The 25,691-nt window shown below is 51.4% G+C and overlaps 2 protein-coding genes, 1 non-coding gene and 1 pseudogene across 16 annotated transcripts in view; 3 read left to right on the forward strand and 1 right to left on the reverse strand.

The window, feature by feature from the left end:
* The window catches only part of HSPG2 (heparan sulfate proteoglycan 2), a 99,591-nt gene extending 97,439 nt beyond the window's left edge, over positions 1 to 2,152 (forward strand). For all 14 annotated transcript variants that reach the window (XM_038531680.1, XM_038531682.1, XM_038531686.1 and 11 more), the window contains 4 exons: positions 12 to 82; positions 264 to 347; positions 713 to 816; positions 917 to 2,152. In XM_038531680.1, coding sequence (XP_038387608.1) covers positions 12 to 82; positions 264 to 347; positions 713 to 816; positions 917 to 1,089 — 432 coding nt within the window. In that variant the 3' untranslated portion in view covers positions 1,090 to 2,152. The remainder of the gene's footprint in view (positions 1 to 11; positions 83 to 263; positions 348 to 712; positions 817 to 916) is intronic.
* A 325-nt stretch (positions 2,153 to 2,477) lies between these two features.
* LDLRAD2 (low density lipoprotein receptor class A domain containing 2) lies at positions 2,478 to 11,048 on the reverse strand. The gene is given in 6 exon segments (XM_038529596.1): positions 2,478 to 2,704; positions 2,803 to 2,848; positions 2,850 to 2,971; positions 4,281 to 4,412; positions 8,421 to 8,873; positions 10,610 to 11,048. Coding segments are annotated over 6 exon segments (1,050 nt in total). The 5' UTR covers positions 10,680 to 11,048.
* Positions 11,049 to 13,011: 1,963 nt separating this feature from the next.
* Positions 13,012 to 25,643, forward strand: LOC100688249 (annotated as a pseudogene).
* On the forward strand, positions 17,885 to 17,995 carry LOC119870604. The gene has a single exon (XR_005356255.1). It is a non-coding gene; the product is annotated as a U6 spliceosomal RNA (small nuclear RNA).
* Positions 25,644 to 25,691: the final 48 nt, after the last annotated feature.

A 25,691-nucleotide genomic window follows, 5' to 3' on the forward strand; every position in this document is an offset into this window, starting at 1 on the left:
TTCCCTGGCAGGACATGGGCGAGGCCGGCCGTGGCAAGGACTTCATCAGTCTTGGGCTTCAGGACGGGCACCTGGTCTTCAGGTGGGTCTGGGCACCTGGCCCTTCCTCCCCCCATCCCTGGCCCTTCTCACCCCTTCAGTGGCCTCCCCTCTGCTCGGTGCCGCGGCTCCTCCCGAAAGAAGCTGCAGCCCCCGGCACCCCAGCCCCACACACCACCACCGTCTGCCCCAGCTCACACTGTCTTGGGCCTGCATGTCTGCAGCTACCAGCTGGGCAGTGGGGAGGCCCGCCTTGTCTCTGAGGACCCCATTGACGATGGCGAGTGGCATCGGGTGACTGCGCTGCGGTAAGGGAGTCCACCCGGGCCCTAGGGCGGGGGGCACAGAGTTCTGGGGTGGGACAGATCGCCGCCCACCACATGCAGGGAGGCAGGCTTTGAGCTCTGGAGACAGAACTTGAACCACGGTGGGCGGAGAGCCCACCTGCCGGAATGCAGACTTCCAGTGGGGGGACAAAATGCCATGGGGGGGGGCCGGCAAGCACCCGAGTGGGATGATGGATGAGAGCTGGGAAGCTACACCGGGCCACATCGCATCCAGTGGGGGAAGGAAAGGGCTCGGAGCAGGACCAGGCTTTCCTAGCTGGCATATCTGAGGCAAAGGGAGGGGACTCAGGATTGGTGGTGAGGGGTCCGCCCCCGTCCCATCACAGAGAGGGCCGGAGAGGCTCCATCCAGGTGGACGGCGAGGAGCTGGTCAGCGGCCAGTCCCCAGGCCCTAACGTGGCAGTCAACACCAAGGGCCGCGTCTACATCGGTAAGTCCCGGCTCGGTGCTGGCCTAGGGCACCATCCTCTGGGCAAGGGAGGGAGGGGGGCTAGAGCATGCCCCTTCCTCACGCCCTGGGCTCCCTGCAGGCGGAGCTCCCGACGTGACCACGCTGACCGGGGGCAGGTTCTCCTCGGGCATCACGGGCTGTATCAAGAATCTGGTGCTGCACTCCGCCCGGCCCGGCGCCCCGCCCCCGCAGCCGCTGGACCTGCAGCACGGCGCCCAGGCGGGAGCCAACACTCGCCCCTGCCCCTCGTAGGCAGCCGCCTGCCCCAGACGGACTCCCGGGCAGTGTCCCAGCCCCACAGCGTCGACTATATTATTATTATTAATATTATTATGAATATTTTGTAAGAAACTGAGGCAATGCCACGCTTTGCTGCTACTGCCCTGGGCTGGACTGGAGGGTGGGCACGCCACCCCCCATACACAAACGCACCTGGGCAAAGCCGCAGGCTGGTAGGTAAGGCAGGTTGGATGGGAGCCGGTGCCTCAGAGGGCCGCCAGGACTTGGGGTCAGACACGGTGGTTGAGTGGGCTCAGAACTGTCACCACCAGTAGAGAGCCCCCCCTTCCCCTAGAGCTGGGCTGTCCGGGTCAGCAGCCCTCGGGCAGCCCTCAATCCTACGAGAGCCAACTGCGGCCTGTAGCCTGGTGCCTCACCAGCTACCTGGAGCAAGGAGCATGGCCTTTACCACCCTCCTCCGGGTGGGGAAAGCTCTTTAGTGCCAACTGTGGAACAAAAGGCAGCTCACCCCTGGGCGGGCAACCACACCCCCGCCAGCCCACGTCCCAGCCCTTGTCACCCCTGCCCAGCCAGCTGGGCCACCTGCCCCTGGCAGCCTCCCCCTCCCACCGAGCCCTCCTGGCCTGCATCCCCCCCACCCCCGCCCCCACCCGACACCTAGCCCAGGGCCCCCCCGGCCTCAGGGCTGCCAGGGAAACTCCACCCCAACTCTTACCAGGAGCTGCTACAGGCAGAGCCCAGCACTGAGAGGGTCTCCCCGCCCACACCAGCCCATAGCCCCCCCACTGATCTGGAAGTGAAGGCCCAGGGGACATGGGGGGAGGAGGGCATTGGTGGTTGACAAGAGTTAGTGCCTTGGGTGGGGGATGCCAGGACTCATGACTGGGAGGGACAGGAAGGGGACATGACAGCCCTGCCCCATCTGTGGGAGCCTGAGGGCCCAACTGGGGGCACGTACCCTCCCCACCAGCAGCCCACAGATGTGGGGCCAGGATGCCTGGCCTCTGTGTCCTAGAAGGGACCCTCCTGTGGTCTTTGTCTTGATCTTTCTTAATAAACGGTGCTATCCCCGCCAGAGCGTGTCCTGCGCCTTCGACGGGGGCTTGACTCGGTGGAACCTGCGGCTGGGCTGGGGTGGGGCAGCGCAGGGCAGGTGAGCTCTGGGAGCCAAGCAAGGCCCCTGCTCCCCACCCTTGACGGATCCAGCAAGGCTACAAGGCCGGTTAGCTCCCATGTATTTCACAATACCCAGGAGGCAGGAATCTTCCCATTTTCCAGAGGAGCAGACCAAGTCTGAGGGTTACGTGACCTGTCCAAGGTCAGACGGCCCTCCTGGGGCTGAGGCACAACCCTATGTCCATCGGACCCCAGAGCCCAGTCTTTTTCTGAAGCCACAGCCTCTAGGGACGTCCTCCCTGGCCCTGGAAGGCCGGGCCACTGGGCTGCAGCCCCCCAGGAGCCACCTGGCCAAGACACGGACAGATGCTGCAGTGGGGGCAGAGGCCACGGGCGCCAGCCTGCCGGGCCAGCCGGCTGGAGGCACAGCAGCACCAGAGGAGGCCCAGGAGGAGGCCCGCAGAGGCCAGGACCAGCGAGGAGACCAGCGCCGCGGCCCGGAGCCGGGGACCTGCAGAAGGAAAGGGAGAGTGGTGCCCGGGTGGCTCAGCGGTTGAGCGTCTGCCTGGTGGGAGGAGTGGGAGCAGGTGGGAAGCAAAAGACATCTACCTCCCGGAGGGGCTGCGGCATCCTGCTGTTCGGGGGCCCGGCCTGCAAGGGGAGCTCCTCCCGGCGGCCACCTGGAGGGGACCTGCAGACCCGAGAGCCGGGGAGAGCGTCAGGGGCCTGGGCGGAGGGCCGTCTGTACTCCCTGCCTGGCTGGGCGCCAGCGAGGGACCTGCAGCGGGAAATAAGAGAGTAACACTTGGAACTTTCCAGGGCTTGACTTGGGCTCAGTAAAGCCTCCCTAAACCCATCTGGGCTTGTTACTCTCAGTGCTCACTTCGGCAGCACATATACTAAAATTGGGCTTGTTACTCTCAGAATTTCCATCTTACTCATAAGGGAAGTGAGGCAGAGAGGTTAAGTCCCCTGCCCAGGTCGCAGGGCAGGAAGTCCTAGGGAAGGACACGAGCTCACGCGGCCCAGCTCCGGCGCCTGCGGTTTGCCAGTGGAGCGTCTCCCCAAGAAGGAGGATGTGTCTGGGCGCCTGGGTGGCTCCGTGCTTGAGCATCTGCCTTCAGCTCAGGGAGTGATCCCGGGGTCCTGGGATCGAGTCCCACGTCGGACTCCCTGCATGGAGCCCGCTTCTCCCTCTGCCTGTGTCTCTGCCTCTCTCTCTCTCTATGTCTCTCATGAATAAATAAATAAATAAATATCTAAAAAAAAAAAAAAAAAAAAAAGACGAGTCCAGCTGGCAATGCAGTAGGAAGGAGACCACGGAGGGAACTGGTGCGGTGAAGGCTGGAGGAAAGGAGGGTATGGCAACGGGGCCTCAGGCACGAAGCACAGAGTGCCAGGGAGATAATGAGGAACCTGCAAAGGAGACTGAGAATGGCTTAGGAGGCAAGTGTGTGGGGTCCCAGGAAGCTGGACTGCACCCTTCAGCCAGGTGGGTTTTTGCAGTGAACAGTCTGTTCAACAGTACATGGCAGCCCTGTTTGCAGGATGCGGCTTCTTAGATTCCCAGGAAGGATCTTTTGGGGCCCCTGTCCACAGAGGTCATTCCTGGTCATGCTCCTCCCGGACTCTATGACCTTGGGCAAGTCATTTCGCCTCCCTAGGCCTCGGTTTCCCCATACGTAAAATGTGGGAGTCAGACTGGATGAATGATTTCCAAAGTAAGACTCGAAGGTCCCCACCCCTGGGGACATCAGCAGTCAGCTAGGGCCTGGGCCTCCACGTCCAGTTAGATAGAGCATCTCTCCTTGGGAGGTCTTGGTCCTCTGTGCAAAATGCCCCTTAGGAAGAGCTCCCACCACTAGCATACCATTTGGCCACAGCTGGATTAGATCCTCTCCAGCATCATTCTGGTTCTAACCGGCTCTGATCCTCAGTCCAGCCTCCACAGATTCCCCACTACCCGCTTCATCTTATTCTCCCCTGCCTATTTCTGTACCCCAGCTCCACCTCTGGGCTCCCCACTGAGGCCCTGCCCCTCCTCACTGCTCAGGAGGGCCCCCCCCCGGGCCACACCCATCACTGACCTCTGCAGTTGGCTGGTGGCCAGGAAGCCTGGTCACTACCGTCGCCACAGTTGTCCACGCCCCAGCGATCGCACACCAGGCTCGGGGGGATGCACCTGCCGTTCTGACAGCGGAAGTAGGCACCACAGGATCCTGGGGCCAAGAGGGGACGCACGAGATGAGGACCCTGAGTCTGTCTGTGACACAGAGGGATGTGCAGCCCTAGGGGGAGGGAACGTGGGAGCTTCGAGCAGCAGGGCTGCTTCCACGTGTATGGATGGAAGCATGGGTGGGTGTGTCACGGTGGACAGGTGCATGGTCACCAGATGATGCTGATGGCTGACATTTATGGAGTTCCTCTTCTGTGCTGGGCACGGCCCTAAGCACTTGGCTCACACCCCATCTCCTTAAGTTCTCACAAGAATCCTATGGGAGGGACACCTGGGTGGCTCAGCAGTTGAGCACCTGCCTTCGGCTCAGGGTGTGATCCCGGAGACCCAGGATCAAGTCCCGCATCGGGCTCCCTGCATGGAGCCTGCTTCTCTCTCTGCCTGTGTCTCTGCCTCTCTCCCTGTGTCTCATGAATAAATAAATAAGATCTTAAAAAAAAAAACAAACTACAGGAGAGCTCAGGTCTCTTGCCAAGGCGACACAGCCTGTACCTAAGTAGCAGAGTGGAATTCAGTCCCCCGCTCATGAACCCTGTGGTGCACAGTGGGTGTGAGGGTGTCTGCTGTGTCCCAGCGAGCCTGGCCGCTCCCAGCAACTCCTCGCTCGGGGCCTGGCCCTGCCATCAGCTCTGCCCGGCATCCCCTCCCAGCAGTAAGTGCATGGCTCTCTCCCTTCGGGTCCGCACTCATTACCTTACAGGAGGCCCCTAAGCTCCACGTGAGAACGGCACGCCAGTGTCCCCAGCGCTCCAGCCCTCCTTGTCCTGGTTTGCGTCCCTCGGCAGCACTCCTCACCCCGGCAGAACGTGGATTCACTCAATTATCTGCTTTCGGCATGGAATTAGAACGCCCCATCTCTGGCCACAGAAATGGACACATGACCTACATGACCAATCAGATTTGGCCCTGGGACTTTTGCTAGAACCGTAAGAAAAGATGCTAGCTAGCTATCTTGTCAAGGTGAGAGCTGTAAGGGGGACCGTGGTCTTGGAGCTGCAGGGTCACCTTACTGCCAGGTGGAAAAAGAAGCTGCCTGAGATGGAAGCCAAACAGACTCCCACAGTGCAAAGACAGAGATCAAAGAGAGAGCCCAGGTGCCCTTACTCGAACTGCTGGATCCAGCTGTATCTGAACCAACAATTTGATATCCTGTTCCAGGGGTTCCTCCCCATTCTCCTTTGGCTAAACCAACCAGAGTTGGGTTTCTTTTGTCTACAAATGAAAATGAATAATACATAGCAGGTATGTAAGCTTAAGAGTGAATATGAGAGAAAACACAAACAGTAGTGTGGTTGTGTATGGGGAGTCACATGTGTGTGTCCATGTAAGAGGGTGTGCATGCAGCAGGCAGGCTGTGCCTGCAGGTGTGAGTGGCAGGGACTGTGTGTGTGGCCGGAGGATATGAAATGGACCCTTCTTCATTTAGATGACAAATCTGATCTAAGGAAGCCAGAGCTGTGACAGGGCTTTGCCACTGCCACCTTCTTGTGGGAGTCCAATCCTGCTAAGCACAAAGTGGCCATAGCACCCCGGCTCCCTGGCCGACAGCTACCTCTTGCAAGCAGGCAAGGCCACAGGGAGAAAGGGAGGGAAAGAGAGAAAGAGGGAGAGAGGGCGGGGTTCATTCTCAATCCACCAGTAAGAACTGTTTGCAAAACATAATAGGTCCCTGGGCACCCTACTGCCAACAGGAGCCAGAAAGGAGACCCCGGCACCACTGGTCTTGGCCCTAAGGATTTATGGTTCCTCCCAGAGCTAGAGACTAATGGTAAAGAGAGAGAGAGAGAGAAAATCTAAAATCCAGAATTCAGGCAGCCCGGGTGGCTCAGCGGTTTAGTGCCGTCTTCAGCCCAGGGCATGATCCTGGAGACCCGGGATCGAGTCCCACATCGGGCTCCCTGCATGGAGCCTGCTTCTCCCTCTGCCTGTGTCTCTCATAAATAAAAAATAAAATCTTTTAAAAAAATAAAAATAAAATCCAGAATTCAGGGCACCTGGATGGCTGAGTCAGTAAGTGCTGGACTGCTGATTTCGGCTCAGGTCATGATCTCAGGGCCGTGAGATGCAGCCTCACAACGGGCTGCATGCTGGGCCTGGAGCCTGCTAAGGATTCCCTCTCTGCCCCTGCTTCCCGCCCCTGCTCTTTCTTGCTCACGCGCACTCGCTAAAAATTGAATAATTAAATAACATCCAAAATTCAGACCAGGCGCCAGGCCCGGGAAGGAGAAAGGTGAGCCTGGTCCGAAGAGACCATGGGGCGCCTGGGGGCGCTCCCCGACCGGCTCAGTGCTGAAGGGCTGCCCAGGGCCCGCAGGCGGGGGGCATGGGGAGCCCATGGGTGCTCGGACGGCCCTGCTCTGGGCTCTGGGCGCTCGCAGTCCTGGCTGTTTTGCCAGAGTTGGCGGTAAAGCTTCTCTGCGCGTTTGGAGTCCTCTGAGTCTCGGCAGCCGCCTGCTCGCCTTCCCCGGACACGGCGCCTGCTGCGACACAGGCTGAGCCTCCGCTCGCCGGGCGCCTGCGGGAGCTAAAGCCTTAAACCCATTTGGGCAAGAGGACGTGCTCCGGCCGCTAAGGCCCCGCTGCTCCAGAGAGCAGGCGGCCTGGGCACCTCCCCTCCCCTCCCCTCCCCTCCCCGAGCCTGGGTCTCACCCACAAATAGAGGACGAGAAGACACGCACGGCGTGGCCCTGAGGAACAGACAGCATCCAAAGAGCAAGGGCACACTTGCTAAATGATGATTAATCACCCTCTGTTTCCTTAACGTGCTTGGGGGGGGGGGGGTGCGTGGCTTACAGCCACTCGCCCCCCGCAATCACCTGCGGGGCCGAGCCAGGACAGAAGAGCCCGGTGTGAACCTGAGACTGGGTAAGTTGTATCTAAGTGTGCAAAGGGGTGCTGTGTGTATGAGGTGTGTAATGCAAACTGTGAGTGCAGTCTGTGAGGTATGCGGGTTGTGTTGCACTGCGTGAGGCACATGGGCATGTGTGTTGTGTAAATGAGTGCAATGTTGTGGCTTCTATGTACATACAGAATGTGTGTGAATGTGGGTGTCGGGGTATGGGTGTGCGAGTGTAGGGTCACGTGAATGAGTGTGAAGGGTGTGTGGCGTATGTGCAGTGTGTAGGGGTGTGGAGGTGTGAGGTTTGTGAACGTGGGGTCATGTGAATGGGTGTGCACGGTGTGAGAGTGTGTGTGTTGGGTGTCAGGTGTGGAAGTGGGAGTATGTGTGTCAACGAGGGTGCGCAGGCTGTGAGGGCTGTGTACAGTGTGAGCGTTGGGTGTGCAGTGTGTGGGATTGTGTGAAACGGTGCAGGACGTGTGAGTGTGTGAGTGTGGGCATTGGGTGTCAGGTGTGCAAGTGTGGAGTTGTGTGAATAAGTGCAGGTTGTGCGCAGCATATGAGCGTGAGGTGGTGTGAACGAGTGTGCCGCATAGGTGGGGTAGGTGTAGTACGAGAGGTGCTGTGGCGTGAGTGCATGGTGAGTGTGTGCGATGGTGTGAATGAGCGTGCAGGGTGAATGTGCATGGTGGTGTGAATGAGCGTGCGGGGTGAGTGTGCATGGTGGTGAATGAGCGTGGGGGGTGAGTGTGCGCGGTGGTGAACGAGAGTGCAGGGTGAGTGTGCACGGTGGTGTGAATGAGCGTGCGGGGTGAGTGTGCGCGGTGTTGTGAATGAGCGTGCAGGGTGAGTGTGCGCGGTGGTGAACGAGCGTGCAGGGTGAGTGTGCGCGGTGGTGAATGAGCGTGCAGGGTGTGTGCACGGTGGTGTGAATGAGCGTGCGGGGTGAGCGTGCGCGCGGGCGTCAGGCGCTGGTGGGGGCTGGCACGCTCGCGGCCCGTCAGTCGGACGCACGGACGCACGGGCCGGGCTCGGGGTTCTGGAACCTTCGCTGCCAGGAGCGCGCTCGTGGGGGGTCCCTCCGCCCCCCCCGCCCTCCCCGGCCCCTGCCCCCGCCCCCAGCTCCCCCCGCCCCGCCCCGCCCGCACCCACCCAGCCGGAAGGAGGTGGCCTCGCCCACGAAGGCCACGCGGGGCTGGCGGCCCCGGGTGCGCAGGCGGAGGCCCAGGACGGGCCCGGAGGACGCGACGGCGGCGGGGATGCTGCGGCCGCACACCCGGGCGCCCAGGGGCCGCGGCGCCCCCGGCGGGCCCTCGTAGAACTGCACGTACGAGCCGGGGGCGCAGGGGTCGGCGGGCGCGGCGGAGGCGGCGGGGGCGGCGGGGTTGGCGGGGGGCGCCGGGGACCCCGGGGCCGCCGCGGCCAAGCTGTACACCAGGAAGAAGCGGAACTGGAAGCGGATCCTGTCGCCGGCGGCCGCCGCCCGCATCCAGAGCGCGCAGTCGGCGTCCCGGGCCACGAAGTAGGAGGAGCGCGAGGCGGCGTGAGAGCGCAGCAGCAGCCCGGCCCCCTGCCACGTCCGCCCGCACCGGGCCGCCAGGTCGGCTGCGGGGGAGAGACCGGCCCTGGAACCGCGCCGCCGGCGCCCGGCCCTGCGCGCCCCACTCTCCCGCCGCGGGCCTCAGTTTCCCCGTCGGCAAAATGGGACGCTCGCGCCATCTCGGGACTTTGGGGGGAGGGGGGAGTGATTTAAGTCAGGCCCCCAGCCTCTTCGTGAAAGACCCCCGGACGTGTTTCAGAATCTTCCAGATTTTAGAAAGGTAACGTGGTGTGTGTGCAGGAGATTATGTTTGCAGCCCTTGGTGATCAAGCCCATTTTCTAGAGCGAGTCTAATAGGGACATAACCCCGAGCAGGACAAATACAGACAAGAAACAGCCTCCTTCAGCTCACGTCAGGTGCTGCCAGTAAATTAGTTAAGAAGGACTTCTGGTCTTCCAGAGCTTTTCATATTCTGGAACTGGAGGACTGTGGGCAGGTAAGGGTTCGGTGCTTAGGCCGGTGCGTGGCGTTTCATGAGTGGCACAGAAATGTGAGCTGTTGCTAGCATCTTGTTGGAGGAGAGGGTGGACGGAACTGGGCACCTGCCCACCCCAGGCCTTTCCCTATTGCGCCTATAAAAACCCTAATATCTCTCAGCTGTGGGAGAGCAGCGTACCAGCCCTCCTGGTACCGGGAGTGCCTAAACTAAGCTCTGTCATCCTAATTCTGTTTGTAGGGCTTGTTGGAATGCCACCTGATTCTGGGCAATGAGACTGAAGAGGTTTACTGAAGGGAAGGTTTCCGTCTCTGAATAAAAAAAGGAAAAGAGGAAAAAAGAAAGAAAAGAGAGAGCTATGTGAGGAGGAGGCTCCTTCTTCCTGCTTTCAAAAGTGGTTGACTGAGGATGTGATGGCCAGCGCCGTAGCAGCCGTCTTGCATGGGTGAGGTCATGAGATTCATGGAGAAGTACTGACATGGTTGAGCTGCTAAATTAACCATTTCTGGAATCCTCTATGGCCACTCTTAAGTGAAATAATGTCCCTCATGGGTTAAGCCTCATTACTTTGGTGTCTGTAACTTACATCCCAAAACATTCTCACACTACAGAGTTGTTGTGAGGATTGAATGAGTTAATGTGTAAATAATCCAAGTAGCTCTAATTTCTGTAAGGATGGAGAAGAGGAGGTGGCTTTTCTGGTACATAGTAGGGGCACCTGTGGGTCTTGAGGACCAGCCAGGATGTGGGTCTTTGGGGAAGAAATCCACCATCAGGGCCTAGGACGTGGAGGCATTTTCTCAAATCTGCGCAGACCTACTAAAGCCAGGGGCTGCCCTGGACGCCCACGGGGGTGGAGGGAGGTTTGGAGAGTGAGTGAATTGAGCGCTTTCTATGTGCCAGGTGCAGAAGGACTTGCACGCTTATCTCATATGCACAATAATAATAGTCCCTTAAGGGGTGAGGTCCCTTATTCCCACTTTGCTGCTGAGGAAACAGACTCCAAGAGTTGAGGCGGTGATGTCAAGAGTGGAAACGTAGGAAGAGGTGGTGAGAGTGTGAGCCCAGACTGTCTGACCCCAACACCCACGGTGTTGTCCATTGCCACACACACACACGCACACGCACACATTCTGGACTTGGGGGCACCAAGCAAGATCAGGCACAGGGCTTCCCAGCCTCCTCAAGTCAAGGGGGTCCCAGCCCATCATGGAGAAACGGTCTCTAAGGGTGGTAGGATCGAATCTCCTGCCTGCCCCAGCCAAGCCCCCGCCAAGCCCCCCCAAGCCCCCCCCCATGCTCACCTGTCTCCAGAGCAGATGCAGCCAAGGCAGCCGCCCCCAGCAGAAGCAGCTGCAGAGGACAGGCCTCCATAGCCCCGCTGTGCCCAGCAGTGGCGCAGACCTGCAGAATCCTCAGTTTGGATGTCCCTGGGGAGACCAGGGTGTGGGGACCCAGCAGACGGGCTGGCAGGACACAAGGAGCAAGAGGAGGTGAGTCCACCAGCCCTCTGGCCTCCTTATAGTGGTCTTTATGCTCCAGATCCTTCTTCAGATTAGGATTGTGTCTAGGGTTGCCATGGAGATTGGGGGCTGAGGCTGGAGCCTGGGGAACGAAGGCAGTGAAAATGTCCACTCATCCCCTGCCAGACGGGAACCAGGAAACTCAGATCCGGTTAACCCACAAGGCTTCTGGGAGGGGGACCCACAGCCTCAGAGAACTGCTGTTCTCTGGGTAAGCTGACAGCTTAGCGCTGAGCTTGAGGGAGGCCCAGGACAATCACAGGGCGGTTCTCAGGGCCCCAGAGAGGCAGCAAGTGGTAAGGAGCACTGGACCAGGAGTCCCTACCTCAGGGCCTTTTCACTCACAGTTCTGTCCACCTGGAGTGCTCTTCTCCCATAGCATTGCATGACTGGCTTCTTCAGGTCATTTGGGTTTTGGCTCACATGTCCCCTCCTCAGATCCCACTCCCTAGCCCACCTCTCAGTCTGAATCGGTGCCATCACCCCTTGTCGCTCAGTCCCATCTTCCCCAATTTATTCTCTCGGCACTCACTCCAGTTACTTGGCTTACTTCTTTCTTGGGTATATGATCCATTGGCCCCACTAAAATTGTGATCCACAACGGTCTTGTTGATCTCTGGAGCCCCGGGTCATAGCACAGTGCCCGGCACAGAGCAGGCATCCAGAAAATAAGAAAAATGTGTAGTATTGAGCACATGACCTCTCATCTGCTGGGTTTAACTTCTCTGTGTATAAAAGAAAGGGCTTGGCCCATTTCAGGTTTTTCCAAAATTTGTTATTAGACCAATGTTTGTCATGGGGTGCCTGGTTGGCTCAGTCGGTGAAGGATGCGACTCTTGATCTCAGGGTTGTGAGTTCAAGCTCTACGTTGGACATAATTTTAAAAAGAATTTAAAAATTAAAAAACCAAAGGAAGGATGTAATTTCCTTTTTCAAATATCACAAACCTCTGTTGTAGACATTGGAGATATTTCAGGAAACAAACAAAAACTCTACTCTTAGGGAACTTATATTCCAATGGAGGATAAATGAGCGAAGGTGTGGTGTATTAAATAGTGATAAATATTAAGAAGGAAAAACATAAAGCAAGGTGGGGAGATGTGAAATGTCAGATGTTGAAGTTTTGATAGGATATCTTAGGACTCATGGAGAAGGTTCTTTTGAGTGAAGATCTGAAGGTCGAGGGAGCCAGTCATGTAGTTATTTGAAGGAAGAACATGCTAGGCAGGAGGAAAAACAAGTGCAAAGGCCCTGAGGCAGGAGCATGCCCGATACAGGCAACAACAGCATGGAGTGAATGCAGTGATGGGGAGAGTGACAGGAGATGAGTTAGATCAATAAGTCATCATTGTCAGGACTTTGGCTTTTTTTTTTAAGATTTTATTTATTTATTCATGAGAGACACAGAGAGAGGCAGAGACATAGGCAGAGGGAGGAGAAGCAGGCTCCATGCAGGGACCCTGATGTGGGACTTGATCCCGGGACTCCAAGATCACGTCCCGAGCCTAAGACAAACGTTCAACCGCTGAGCCACCCAGACGTCCCAGGACTTTGGCTTTTTCTCCAAATGAGACAAGAACCACTGAGCAGAACCAAATACTAGAGGACCAGATAGGAGGCCATTTTTAATAAGTCTACAAATGATGGTAGCCTGAAGCAGGATGGCAAGAGGTGGTCAGATTCTGGATATATTTTGAAGGTGCAGCCAATTGGATTTGCTGACAGGTTGGACTTCTGTGTGAAGGAAAGATGAGTCAGGGATGGCACCGTGGGCTTCAGCCTGGCATCTGGTATAATGGCGTTGCCATAACTGGGATGGGGAGGATGAGGATCTCAGCTTTGGACACATTCTGATTGAGATAAGGGTTAGACTTCCCAGCGGAGATGACAAGTGGCTCTCTGGAGTTTGGGGGGGGGTAGTGAGGGCTGGGGATACAGTTTGGGAAGCAGTTGGCGTGTGGATGGTGTGTAAAGCCACACAACAGGGTGAGTCTGTCATGGGAGTGAGCAGAGACAGAGGAGAGAAGATAACCAGGAGGCTTGGGCAGGGCCCCAACCCTTTTTCTTGGAGGAATGCACCCATGGGTCTGAAGAAAAATGTCCCCTAGGGGGCAGTCAAAGCCAATACAAGGACGAGGAACCTCACTGTGCATCCTAGAAACCGGCGGTTGGGTGGCCTTGGGATGCCCTTCAACTTGGAGGCTGGCACTGGTGGCAGCTCCATCCGAAGCCAGGGGCTCCGCATCTCAGGTCTGAGTCCTAGATATCTTCCCTACATGTTCAGGTAACTGTAGAAAAGGGTAAGTGTCCTGTTCAATTGATGTGTCCTTTTTCTGTCCAATGGGTCAGCAAGACTGAATCATTTCTAAGGGCTCTTTCCCTGAGATCCTCTGTGAATCTGGAATATGGGCTGCTGCTTCTGCATTAAGGGTGTCACATCTCATCTGTCATTCTTTTTTTTTTTTTTTTTTTTTTTTTTTTTTAAGATTTTATTGGGCAGCCTGGGTGGCTCAGCGGTTTAGCACAGCCTTTGGCCCAGGATGTGATCCTGGAGACCCGGGATATCGAGTCCCACATCGGGCTCCCTGTATGGGGCCTGCTTATCCCTCTGCCTGTGTCTCTGCCTCTCGCTCTCTCTGTGTCTCTCATGAAGAAATTTTTAAAAAAATTTTTTTAAGATTTTATTTTTTTGTCATAGAGAGAGCACAAGCAGGAGGAGTGGCAGACAGAGGGAGAAGCAGGCTCCCTGCTGAACAAGGAGCCTGCAGTGGGAATCAATCCCAGGACCCCAGGATCATGACCAGAGCAGAAGGAAGACGCTTCACCGACTGAGCCACTCAGGCGCCCCTCATCTGTCATTCTTTCTTGCAGCTTACAGTTTGATAAGCTACTAGTAAATAACTATTCATTGATCTAAATCCAAGCCTAGGGCCTTGAAAGTAGCCCAGGAGGCAGGAGATAGATCTAGGCCTGCCCATTCTCTTAGAGCTCCAGACCCCAATTCTCTTCTTATTACATCATCCCTTGAGTCATAATTTGATCCTAATACGTGCCTTGGCCTCATAAGTCCTAAAGTGCCTGGCCCTGTGCTAGGAGCTGGTGTCCAGTGGTAAAGGACACACTTCTGCACTTAAGCAGCTCAGAGCCTAGCAGACAAGCAAAACAAAACTACAACTCAGCATTATGAGAGCCAGGGCTGTGGGAACAGAGAGGGTGAAGCCAGCTTCAGCCAGGGCAGAGAAGGCAGAGAATAATAAAATGAGCAAGTGTTAATAAAATGAATAAATGATCATTATTACAAACGAAAATTATTATTAACAATAAATTAATCATAATTTATCAAATGCTTTCTGTTCGCCAGGCATTGTTTTCATGTGTCTGTTCATTCATTCTTCAAAGTAGTAACAGGACCTAGGTATGAGGACCAGCCTCATTTTTCAGATGAAGGAGCTAAGCCACTCAGGCGCTGAGTACTCTGTAGAGGTGTGGTATGTAGCGACGAAATGGAGAAGCGGCCTGGCTGCCGAGAGGAGGGATCCTCTGACCTGAAATCTGAAGTCTGAACAGGACCTCAGCAGGTGGAGAGAGGCTCCGCAGTGTTCTCAGCAGAAGAGGAAGCAGGCACAGATCCGAGAAGGCTTGGGAGAGCCTGCCCCCCTCCCCAAACACACACACCCTGCCCTCCTCCCTCCTCCCTCTTCCCTCCTCCCTTGTAGCTTTTACTGGGCAAACTGGGACAGTGCCCCCTTCTGGTCACAGCAGGCTCACATCTCCCAAAGCCAAGCAGGTGTTCAGGTTCAATAGCCAGCCCAAAGGGACAGAATTTAGGGTCTTTCTGACGTCTAAATCCACGCTCATTCCATGACAACAATATTAAGAAACCTTTCTCGATATTGAGTTATGTGAGGAGATAGTTTTTCTCTTTTGGTTACCCAGATATTGGCCAAGCTTATTCATCGTCTACACTACAGAACCCGAGGATGAGATAATGAGATCGCAATCATTTTTACAGGATTCGAAAAGAAGGTATAATTAGGCAGACCTGAGCCCCTACAAGTTATTGGTGTGGCTGGAAGGAAGATGCATAGGGACAGCGGAAATAGAAATAAAAGTAAAATATAATGCGCAAAATAAAACCATATGTACAAAATTACAAGATAAATGTATGGGGAGCCCTCATCCAATTCCAGAAAAGGTCTCTACATATCCAAGAAAACACACGTCTTCCACAGATCCTAATAACATGTTTTTTTTTGCAATACCAGTACCTCCAGATCACCAGGCCACTTTGTGCAAAGAAAACGATAGATATTTCAGAAATTAGTCCAGGGACATGAAATAAAATAGTCTTGTACTTGCAGGGATTTGAGAATGTTAAACTCTCTTTTACATGATTACATACATGATATCATAATTAGAGAGAGAGAAAACATACAATAAGTTGAACAGAAAAAATCCTGAGATATTCAGGGATGCCTGGGTGGCTCAGTCAGTTAAGTGTCTGCCTTCAGCTCAGATCATGATCTCAGGCCTGGGATTGAGCCCCACATCAGGATCCCTGCTCAGCGGGGAGCCTGCTTCTCCCTCTGCCTCCGTCCCTCACCCCTGCTCATACTCGCTTTCTCTCCAATGAATTTTTTTTTTTTAAGTTTTTTAGGGGCAGCCCTGGTGGCACAGCGGTTTAGCGCTGCCTGCAGCCCAGGGCATGATCCTGGAGACCCTGGATTGAGTCCCACATCAGGCTCTCTGTGTGGAGCCTGCTTCTTCCTCCGCCTGTGTCTCTGTCTCTCTCTCTCTCTCTCTCTCATGAATAAATAAATAAAATCTTAAAAAAAAAAAAGAAGCCTAAAAAAAGGTTTTTAGTTCACATTTTAGGTAAAATCTAGTCATTAGAGGGAGCATCACATCAGAATCAATAGATACATAAAGGACATAGTCTAGGATTTAAAAAAACCCAAAACCTAAAATTGATAGGATTATTTGACTATCGGGGAAAACAGATTCCATGCTAAATATTCTTTTACAAAATGTCAAATCAGTAGAGAAAAAGCCCAAGACTTCCCACAGGATCAAACAACACAGGTCCTTAGATGAATTAAAGAGGGCAGCACAACATCATCATCCTGAGCACCTGTACTAAAGAAAACAAGAGGGAACTTGGCTCAGTGGTTGAGCATATCTGACTTTGGCACAGGTCACGATCCTGGAGTCCTGGGATGAAGTCCCACGTCAGGCTCCTCTTGAGGAGCCTGCTTCTCCCTCTACCTAGGTCTCTACCTCTCTTTGTGTCTCTCATGAATAAATAAAACTTTTAAAATTTTTTAAATAAATAAAATGTAAGTCATACAACATAGGCCAATAGGCACCAATCCAGAAAATATCATCTTTAAAAAATAAAAAGAAAACGAGATTTCAGTGACTCATGGTCATGTTGCCTGGTCACTCTGGGTTAGACTTTGAGGGTCATGCATAGCACTATTTCAGCCTACTGGACAAAGAAATTTTCTGATACAGAAAATTAACCCGATAGAAATAAGGGGACAGGGCACCTGACTGGCTCAATCGGAGGAGCATGGGACTCTTGATTTCAGGGTTGAGTTCAAGCCTCACATTGACCGTAGAGCTTACTTAAAAATAAAATCTAAAAAAAAAAAAAAATCTAACCTAACAAAAAGGAATACTGGTTACATTCCTTGCATTACAGGGTATAGTGGAACTGATGATAGCCCCAAAATAAGAACGAAGTAACTCCTCTTGGTATGAGCTAGATTCAGTGCTGACCAAACTAAGTGGGTAGCACAAAGTCCTATTCACCTAAATGGAAATGATACATAAGAAAAAGGACAAAGCAAGGTCCTCCACTGAGAAGACAGCATCTCGGCCTTTGCTAGATTTGCCCCATGAGCAGAGAGGGTGGGGAAGACCTGGACCGCCACCCTCCTGGTCTGAGCTGACACGAGGGCACAGGCCATGTGATGGCCCGAGGAAAGGAGTGCCTCCTCACTCATACCACAAGACGAGTGGAAGGCTGCAGCCCTAAATGCAACCACAGGAGAAACCTGGCAGGCAGAGGGGCAGGTGAGGCAGCTCAATATGATGAATTAAAATCAGTATAAAAAAAATATAAATAAATAAATAAATAAAATCAGTATAACTGCCAGTAAGTCAGAACGTATGCAAAGGACATCCTGAAGTTATTTTGAATTATGACCGATGGGCAGTAGCCAATGGCCTAATACTTTGGTGCCCCAAATGAAAAAATAATAAAATAATAATTGTCTAATAAACAATCAGTAGGGAGAAAACCAATATGGAAGAACATACATCAGGTTTAGCCAATCTTACATAACAGGAGATGATGTCTCAGCACCTAGAAAGGTAAAACTCACTAAGCAAAATACAATTAGAAAGTAGAAAAAAAAATAGAAAAAAAAAATAAATAAATAAAAATAAAAATAAAAATAGGGATCCCTGGGTAGCGCAGTGGTTTGGCGCCTGCCTTTGGCCCACGGTGCTATCCTGGAGACCTGGGATCGAATCCCACGTCGGGCTCCCGGTGCATGGAGCCTGCTTCTCCCTCTGCCTGTGTCTCTGCCTCTCTCTCTCTCTCTCTCTGTGACTATCATAAAAAAAAAGAAAAAGAAAAAGAAAAAGAAAGTAGACAAATTGGGATGCCTGGGTAGCTCAGTGGTTGAACATCTGCCTTAGGTTCAGGGCGTGATTCTGGAGTCCCAGGATCCAGTCCCATGTCGGGCTCCCTGCAGGGAGCCTGCTTCTCCCTCTGCCTGTGTCTCTGCCTCTCTCTGTGTGTCTCATGAATGAATAAATAAAAATCCTTTTTTTAAGAAAAGATAAATGAACTAGAAGTATAACATTGAAAATGGTTAATTGACAACACTGTAGCTAGATGGGTTCCCCAAACAGATGGACAGTTGGGCACAAATTTGTCAATTAAAGGATGAAGGGAGAAAGGTAGTCCTAAAACCGCACATGCTAAAACATTGTCAAATCTGCCAGCCTTTTCTGTGTCAGTTGACAATAGAAAAAAGGGCATCTGTGCTTCCTTCGGCAGCACATACATATACTAAAATTGGAATGATACAGGGAAGATTAGCATGGCTCCTACACAAGGATGACACACAAATTCATGACGTGTTCCATATTTTTGGATGGGATGAGCACTGGGTGTTATATGTTGGCAAATTCAATTTAAATTAAAAAAAATTTTTTTAAAGGTTAAAGGGGCACACAATTTGAAGAGCTAGCAGAAGATAATCTGGTAGATAGGATATGCTGAAGCCAGGACTGGGTCACCAGGAGAACAGAAATGGCTGTAGTGGGTACTTCTCAGGGCTGGGGGTTACCTAGATGCTACAGCCACGATGCCACACATACAGACACTAGTATCTATGGAACCTCCCTAGTCACAGAATCAAACTAGGAAACAAACTTTACAGTAAGTGCATGGGTCTAGGCCAGAAGAAGAAAATCTGATGCCTCATAATCCTACAGCAGCAGGAATGGTAAAAAAAGTTTAATGGGTTACTAAGGAAACACCTAAACATAGCCCCGGGTGAAATAAATAGAAAATGGAACAGTGTTCTGGCAAAATAACTGGTCTAAATTACATAATAACCAACTATCTTGACACCCTAGAGCTATTCAAACAGCCGATATATTCCTACAGGGGCACTTGGTTGGCTCAGTCAGTAGAGCATGTGGCTCTTGATCTCAGGGTTGTGAGTTTGAATCCCACACTGGATGTAGAAATTACTTTAAAAAAAAAAAAAAAAGGGATCCCTGGGTGGCGCAGTGGTTTGGCGCCTGCCTTTGGCCCAGGGCGTGATCCTGGAGACCCGGGATCAAATCCCACGTCGGGCTCCCGGTGCATGGAGCCTGCTTCTCCCTCTGCCTGTGTCTCTGCCTCTCTCTCTCTCTCTCTCTCTCCCTCTCTCTCTGTGACTATCATAAATAAATAAAAATAAAATTAAAAAAAAATAAAAATAAAAAAAAATAAAAAAAAAAGAGGTACCTGGGTAGCTCAGTAAGTTAAGCATCTGATCTTTGATCTCAGCTCAGGTCATGATCTCAGGGTTATGAGTTCAAGTCCTGAACTGGGCTCTGCACTAGGCGTGGAGCTTACTTAAAAACAAAACAAAACATTTTTTTTTAATCTAAAAAAAAAAAATGCAATGGATGGAGCTATGTCTCTGTCTTCCTGCTTGGCAAGACTCTGTGCCATGGACATTTTATGGGAGTCTTGATATAACCCTGGTGATTGGATACACTTCAACATTATCAAAAACTTAAGGAATATGCTTATTTGTTATGATTCTGGTACTAATCAGGTCTGTTGTAAAGCATATGCGTAACAGGGTGTGAACTGTAGAGCAAGTATGTTTGTAAATTATATCTCAGTTCTGGACACAGCTTCTTATTTTTTTAAATAAAGTCTCCTCTCAACATGGGGCTTGAGGGATCCCTGGGTGGCGCAGCGGTTTAGCGCCTGCCTTTGGCCCAGGGCGTGATCCTGGAGACCCGGGATCGAATCCCACGTCAGGCTCCCGGTGCATGGAGCCTGCTTCTCCCTCTGCCTGTGTCTCTGCCTCTCTCTCTCTCTCTCTATGACTCATAAATAAAGAAAAATTAAAAAAAAAGAAAACATGGGGCTTGAATTCATGACCTCAAGACCACCAGTTGCATGCTCCACCAGCTGAGCCACATAGGCACCCTTGTCACAGCTTCTTATTGATATCAGCTATTAAATGCTGCTTGCAACCCACTGAAGGCCAGCTCACATCCTAACAGTGTCAAAATACTAGCGTTAAACCTATAGTCCAATGGTGAGGTGGCAAGGGCCAGTATGTACCGTAATCATATTTAGGATCCACACATTAGGGCTTGCTAACTTGCCAATAACCAATTAGAGCAAGAGTGTGAACAGCAACACACCAAATACATGATTATAAACAGTCTAATGGTTTGGACAGTGTCCACCCAAAACTCATGCCCCTCCCATCCCAAATCTCAGAATGTGACTTTATTTAGAAATAAGATCTTTCCAGGGGTGCCTGGCCTGATTGACTCAGTAGGTTAAGTGTCTGCCTTCGGCTCAGGTTGTGATATCAGGGTTCTGGGATGGAGCCCTGAGTCAGGCTCCCTGTTGGGGGTGGAGGGGAGAGTCTGCTTCTGCCTCTGCCCCTGCCCTTCCCCCTGCTCTCGTTCTCTCTCTCAAATGAATATATACAATCTTTAAAAAAAAAAAAGGAATATGATCTTTCCAGATATAATACTGGATTAGGGTGGGCCCTAACCCCAAGGACCAGTGTCCTATAAGAGGAGAAGCCATATAGAGACATACACAGAGGAAAGATGGAGAGCCAAGGAATGTTGGGGGACACCAGATGATGTAAAAGGCCAGGTAGAAGCCTTCCTCAGAAACTTCTGGGGGCCCATGCTGTGCAGGTAGCCTCATTTTGGACTTTCAGACTCCAGAACTGTGAATAATTAAGTTTATTGTTTTAAGACACTCAGTTTGTAGTAATTTAATATGGCATCCCTCGGGGAAGATTATGCCCAGAAAGGGAGGTCTCCATTTTAAGATTCCTGATCCTGGTGCCACTTGCTCCCACAGCAAGAGTGCACATGGGGGGCACCTGGGTGGCTCAGTGGGTTAAGCATCTGACTCTTGGTTTGGGCTCAGGTCATGATCTCATGGTCATGGGATCAAGCCCCACGTTGGGCTCTGTGCTCAGTCTAGAGTCTGCCTGAGATTCTTCTCCCTCAGCCCCCACCCCCACTCTTGCACATGCTCTCTCAAATAAATAAATCTTGGGGATCCCTGGATGGCTCAGCAGTTAAGTGCCTGCCTTCGGCCCAGGGCGGGATTCTGGAGTCCCGGGATGGAATCCCACGTCAGGCTCCCTGCGTGGAGCCTGCTTCTCCTCTGCCTGTATCTCTGCCTCTGTGTGTGTGTGTGTGTGTGTGTCTCTCATGAATAAATAACTAAAATCTAAAAAATATAAATATATATAAAGAAATCTTTTAAAAAGGGTGCACACTATCCTTCACTCTCCTGAAATTTGAGGGTCAGGCTCTACTCAATGGATCATTGCCAGATCCAATCAGCAGACAGTCTAGATAGTGGATAGGGAGAAAGAGAAGGAACATTCTTACTGAGAAGGTGACCATCACACTCACCACCTGGGGTGGTCTTTCACCCTAGCCCCGGCCCAAATGCTGGGCAACTTCCATCAGGCGTAAGCTGGTAGCTGGGAGGTGAATGAATTCACCTGAGGCAGAACAAAGGAGCTAGCTAAATACCCCTACAAGGGAGCAGAGAAGAGACCTACACCTGAGACAGTGGGTGGGGGATGTTTTTAAAGAGGAAAGGTGAGGAGGTGTGGCGCCGACAGGATGTTGCCTCTTTTGGTAAGTGCCTGGTTGTTGGTAGCCCATCTATAGGTCATTCAGGGATGTTTTGAGGTGGGTCCTCTGATGGGTCTTTCTGTATTCAGGCAAGGGGTCACTGTGGGCCCTTCCTACATCCCATTGTTCAATCCTGTTGACAAAAAGTGGCCTCTACACCCAGAAAGAATATGTGTGGCTGGGGGCTGGTGTACTGATAGGTTTATTCCAAGTGGATAAGATACCATTATATTAGGTAATCCTTTGTTATACTGAATTATTCTATAGTAAGGATACTTTTCAAAATGTTGCCTCTGGGGATGCCTGGTGGCCCAGTTGGTAAAGTGACCACCCCTTGGTTTCAGATCAGGTCATGATCTCAGGGTTGTGAGATTGAGCCCTTTTAGGGCTCCCGGCTCAGCAGGGAGTGTGCTTGAAATTCTGGCCCTCTCCCCTTGTGTGTGTGCTCACTCTCTGTCTCAAATAAATTAAAAAAAAAAATCACATTCCTTAAAAAAAAAAAGGTTCCCTCTAGCAGCTCCTACATGATTACATTAAAGCCAATGGGGTTCATATAACATGGTTCACTGAAGGTCTCATCTCCTCCCTCCACTATGCTTGCCAGTGAATAACTCCTGGGTATATGAGTTCACACTATAGATGTCAGAGGGGACTCAACCCTAGAATGTGATCATACGCATGCTGATGCATAGTGCTGGCAAGGAGAAGTGTCAGTATACTGTCTTCAGCGTTCACATGAATGTACTTCATGGGCAGGGCAGCCCTGACTCCACCCATCCTCCTCTTCCTCGGTGGTGAGACATTCCAACCCTCCACTTCCCCTTTTTGGCTGAGTGATTTCCCCTTTCTTCCTAGTCTTGGAAAATGATATTAAAAATCTGCCTGTGCTTTATAGATACTTTGTGAGTCTGCCTAGATTACAAGCCTCTCTCATATCAGAAAAAGAATCTACTTTTGACAACACATCTGGAGCTAAAATAGTAACCCTTATTCAAACTGATGCACAATCATTATGTAGCAAGTGTTTCTTAAGCATCTACTAGGTACTAAGGCACTGTTCCGGGTGTCAGGAACATAGCAATGAAAAAGGCAGTAGGATTCCTACTCTTGAAGAACTGACAATTGAAGGAAGACCTCAATGAGCAAGTAAACAAGATCAAAATGAAGACACTTTTTTTTTAAAGATTATTTGAGTAATCTCTATACCCAACGTGGAGCTCCAACTCACCACTCTGAGATCAAGAGATGCAAGCTCTGTACCGAACCAGCCAGGTGTCCTGAACACAATTACTTTATTTAGGCACGAGAGGTGGTGGGGGGGGGGGGGGGTTGTAGTGGGAGAGGGAGAGAATTCCAAGCAGACTCCCCATTGAGCACAGAGTCCAACATGGGGCTTGATATCACAACCCTGAGATCATGACCTGAGCTGAAACCAAGAGTCAGACACTTTACAGGCTGAGCCACCCAGGTGCCCCCACAACACAATCACTTTATTTATATATTTTTTAACGATTTTTATTTATTTATTCATGAGAGACACAGAGAGGCAGAAACATAGGCAGAGGGAGAAGCAGGCTCCATGCAGGGAGCCCAACATGGGACTCGATCCTGGGACTCTGGGATCACACCCTGAGCCAAAGGCAGACGCTCAACCACTGAGCCACCCAGGCATCCCTATTTATATTTTTTTAAAGATTTTATGTATTTGAGAGAGAGAGAGAGAGAGCATGAGCAGGGGAGAGGGGTAAGGGAGAAGCTCCCCGCTGAGCATGGAGTCTGATGTGGGACTTGATCCCAGGACCCTGAGATTGTGATCTAAGCCAAAGGCAGACGCTTAACTGACTGAGCCACCCAGGCACCCCAACACAATCACTTTATTTTTATTATTTTTTAAAAATGTATTTTTATTTATGATAGAGAGAGAGAGAGAGAGAGAGAGAGAGGCAGAGACACAGGCAGAGGGAGAACGTGGGACTCGATCCCGGGACTCCAGGATCGCGCCCTGGGCCAAAGGCAGGTGCGAAACCGCTGAGCCACCCAGGGATCCCCCACAATCACTTTAGATGTGAGAAATATTAGGAGAGAAATAAACAGGGATCTGGTAGTAGGGGTGTGAAAAGGAGGCCTCCTCTTGAAGGCTGGTCAGGGAAGTCTTCTCTGTGAAGGTTACATTGAACTGACATCTGAAGGATCTGTCTTAAGAGCTGGGGAAGAGCATTACTAGCAGAGGGACAGCAACTGCAAAGGCCCCAAGGCAGGAAAGTACTTGGATACTGTGGCTAACTCACAGTGGATGAGGGAACAAGAATATGAGGTTGAAGTTAGGAGTGCCTGGATCCTCAGGTGCCCTTTATTTTTATGTTATTTTTTATTTTTTTTTTAAAGATTTTATTTATTTATTTACGAGAGACAGAGAGAGAGTGAGTCAGAGACACAGACAGAGGGAGAAGCAGGCTCCATGCAAGGAGCCCGATGTGGGACTCGATTCCAGGACTCTAGGATCATGCCCTGGGCTGAAGGCAGGCACTAAACAACTGAGCCACCCAGGGATCCTCCAAGTTTTAGTTTTCTTTTATTTTAAGCAAGGTGCAGGGGTGCAAGAGCACCTGGCTCCAGGGGCCCCAGACAGATCAAGTTCAGCCACTCTCCAGTGACAAAATCCAAAGGCAAAGATACAAGTGGTGGTGAAACGAGAAAGGATTTCTGTGGGGCCGACACCGGGAAGACAGCAGGCTGGTGTCTCAAACACTGTCTTTAAAGTGCTGAAGCTTAAGCAGAAGAAGATGGCCTCACCAGCTTTTTACCTGCACTGACTTAGCTATCTCAGGACCAGCTTAAGGCTGAAGAAAAAGCAAGATCCCAGAGATCAAGACAGACTTCACTGGTCTTGTCCTGAAGATAACTTCCCCAATACAGATACAGGAAAGGCTGGATACCTCAATTATTAGCATCCAAAATGGAGATGCTTTTCCAGAGATCCATGAGGCCCAGTATCCACTGGATATGCGATGAAAGAAAAAAATGTCAAATACACTGGCCATTCAGGTGGATGCTGAAGGAAAAATTAAATATGATGCAATTGCTCAGCAAGGACAGTCAAAAGACAAGGTCATTTATAGCAAGGGTACTGACCTGGTTCCCAAGGAAGTCATGAATGCAGATGATCCAGATCTGCAAAGACCTGATGAAGAAGCCATTAAAGAGATAACAGAAAAGACAAGAGTAGCCTTAGAAAAATCTGTATCACAGAAGGTTGCTGCAGCCATGCCAGTTTGAGCTGCTGATAAACTGGCTCCTGCTCAGTATATTTGATACACACCATCTCAGCAAGGAGTGGCTTTCAACTCTGGAGCTAAACAGAGAGTTACTCGGATGGTGGAAATGCAGAAAGATCCAGTGGAGCCTCCAAGGTTCAAGATGAATAAGAAAATTCCCCGAGGACCACCTTCTCCTCCTGCACCTGTCATGTATTCTCCTAGCCGAAAGATGACTGTGAAGGAGCAACAAGAATGGAAGATTCCTCCTTGTATTTCAAATTGGAAAGATGTAAAGGGGTATACAATTCCATTAGACAAATGTCTGGCTGCTGATGGAAGAGGCCTGCAGACAGTTCACATCAATGAGAACTTTGCTAAGCTGGCCGAAGCCCTCTATATTGCTGATCGGAAGGCTCATGAAGCTGTAGAAATACGTGCTCAAGTAGAGAGAAGGACGGCACAAAAAGAAAAGGAGAAACATGAAGAGAAACTTAGAGAAATGGTCCAGAAAGCTAGAGAGAGAAGAGCTGGGATTAAAACCCATGTGGAAAAAGAGGATGGGGAGGCACGTGAGAAGGATGAAATCCGGCATGACAGGTGAAAAGAGGACAGCACGACCAGAATCTTTCCAGGGCAGTTCCTGATAAGAGGTCAAAACTACAGATAAATGAAAATTGAGATATCAGTGAAGTCATCGCTAGTGGTGTGCCCAATCCGCGGATGTCCAATGAAGTTCAGTATGACCAAGGCTCTTCAACCAGTCCAAGGGTATGGACAGTGGTTTTGCAGGTGGAGAAGATGAAATTTACGACATTTATGATCAAGCCTGGAGAGGTGGTAAAGATATGGCCCAAAATATTTACAGGCCCAGTAAAAATCTGGACAAGGACATGTATGGTGATGACCTAGAAGCCAGAATAAAGACCAACAGATTTGTTCCCAATAAGGAGTTTTCTAGTTCAGACCGTAGGCAAAGAGGCCGAGAAGGACCAGTTCAGTTTGAGGAAGATCCTTTTGGTTTGGACAAGTTGTTGGAAGAGGCCAAACAGCACAGTGGCTCTAAAAGACCCTCGGATAGCAGCCCCCCCAAGGAACATGAGCATGAAGGCAAGAAGAGGAGGAAGGAGTAGACACACCTCTCTTCAAAGTGAATGAACTTTTATCCATAACCCTAATAA

This window comes from Canis lupus, chromosome 2 (assembly GCF_011100685.1).
Source record: "Canis lupus familiaris isolate Mischka breed German Shepherd chromosome 2, alternate assembly UU_Cfam_GSD_1.0, whole genome shotgun sequence".
Classification (NCBI taxonomy): domain Eukaryota; kingdom Metazoa; phylum Chordata; class Mammalia; order Carnivora; family Canidae; genus Canis; species Canis lupus.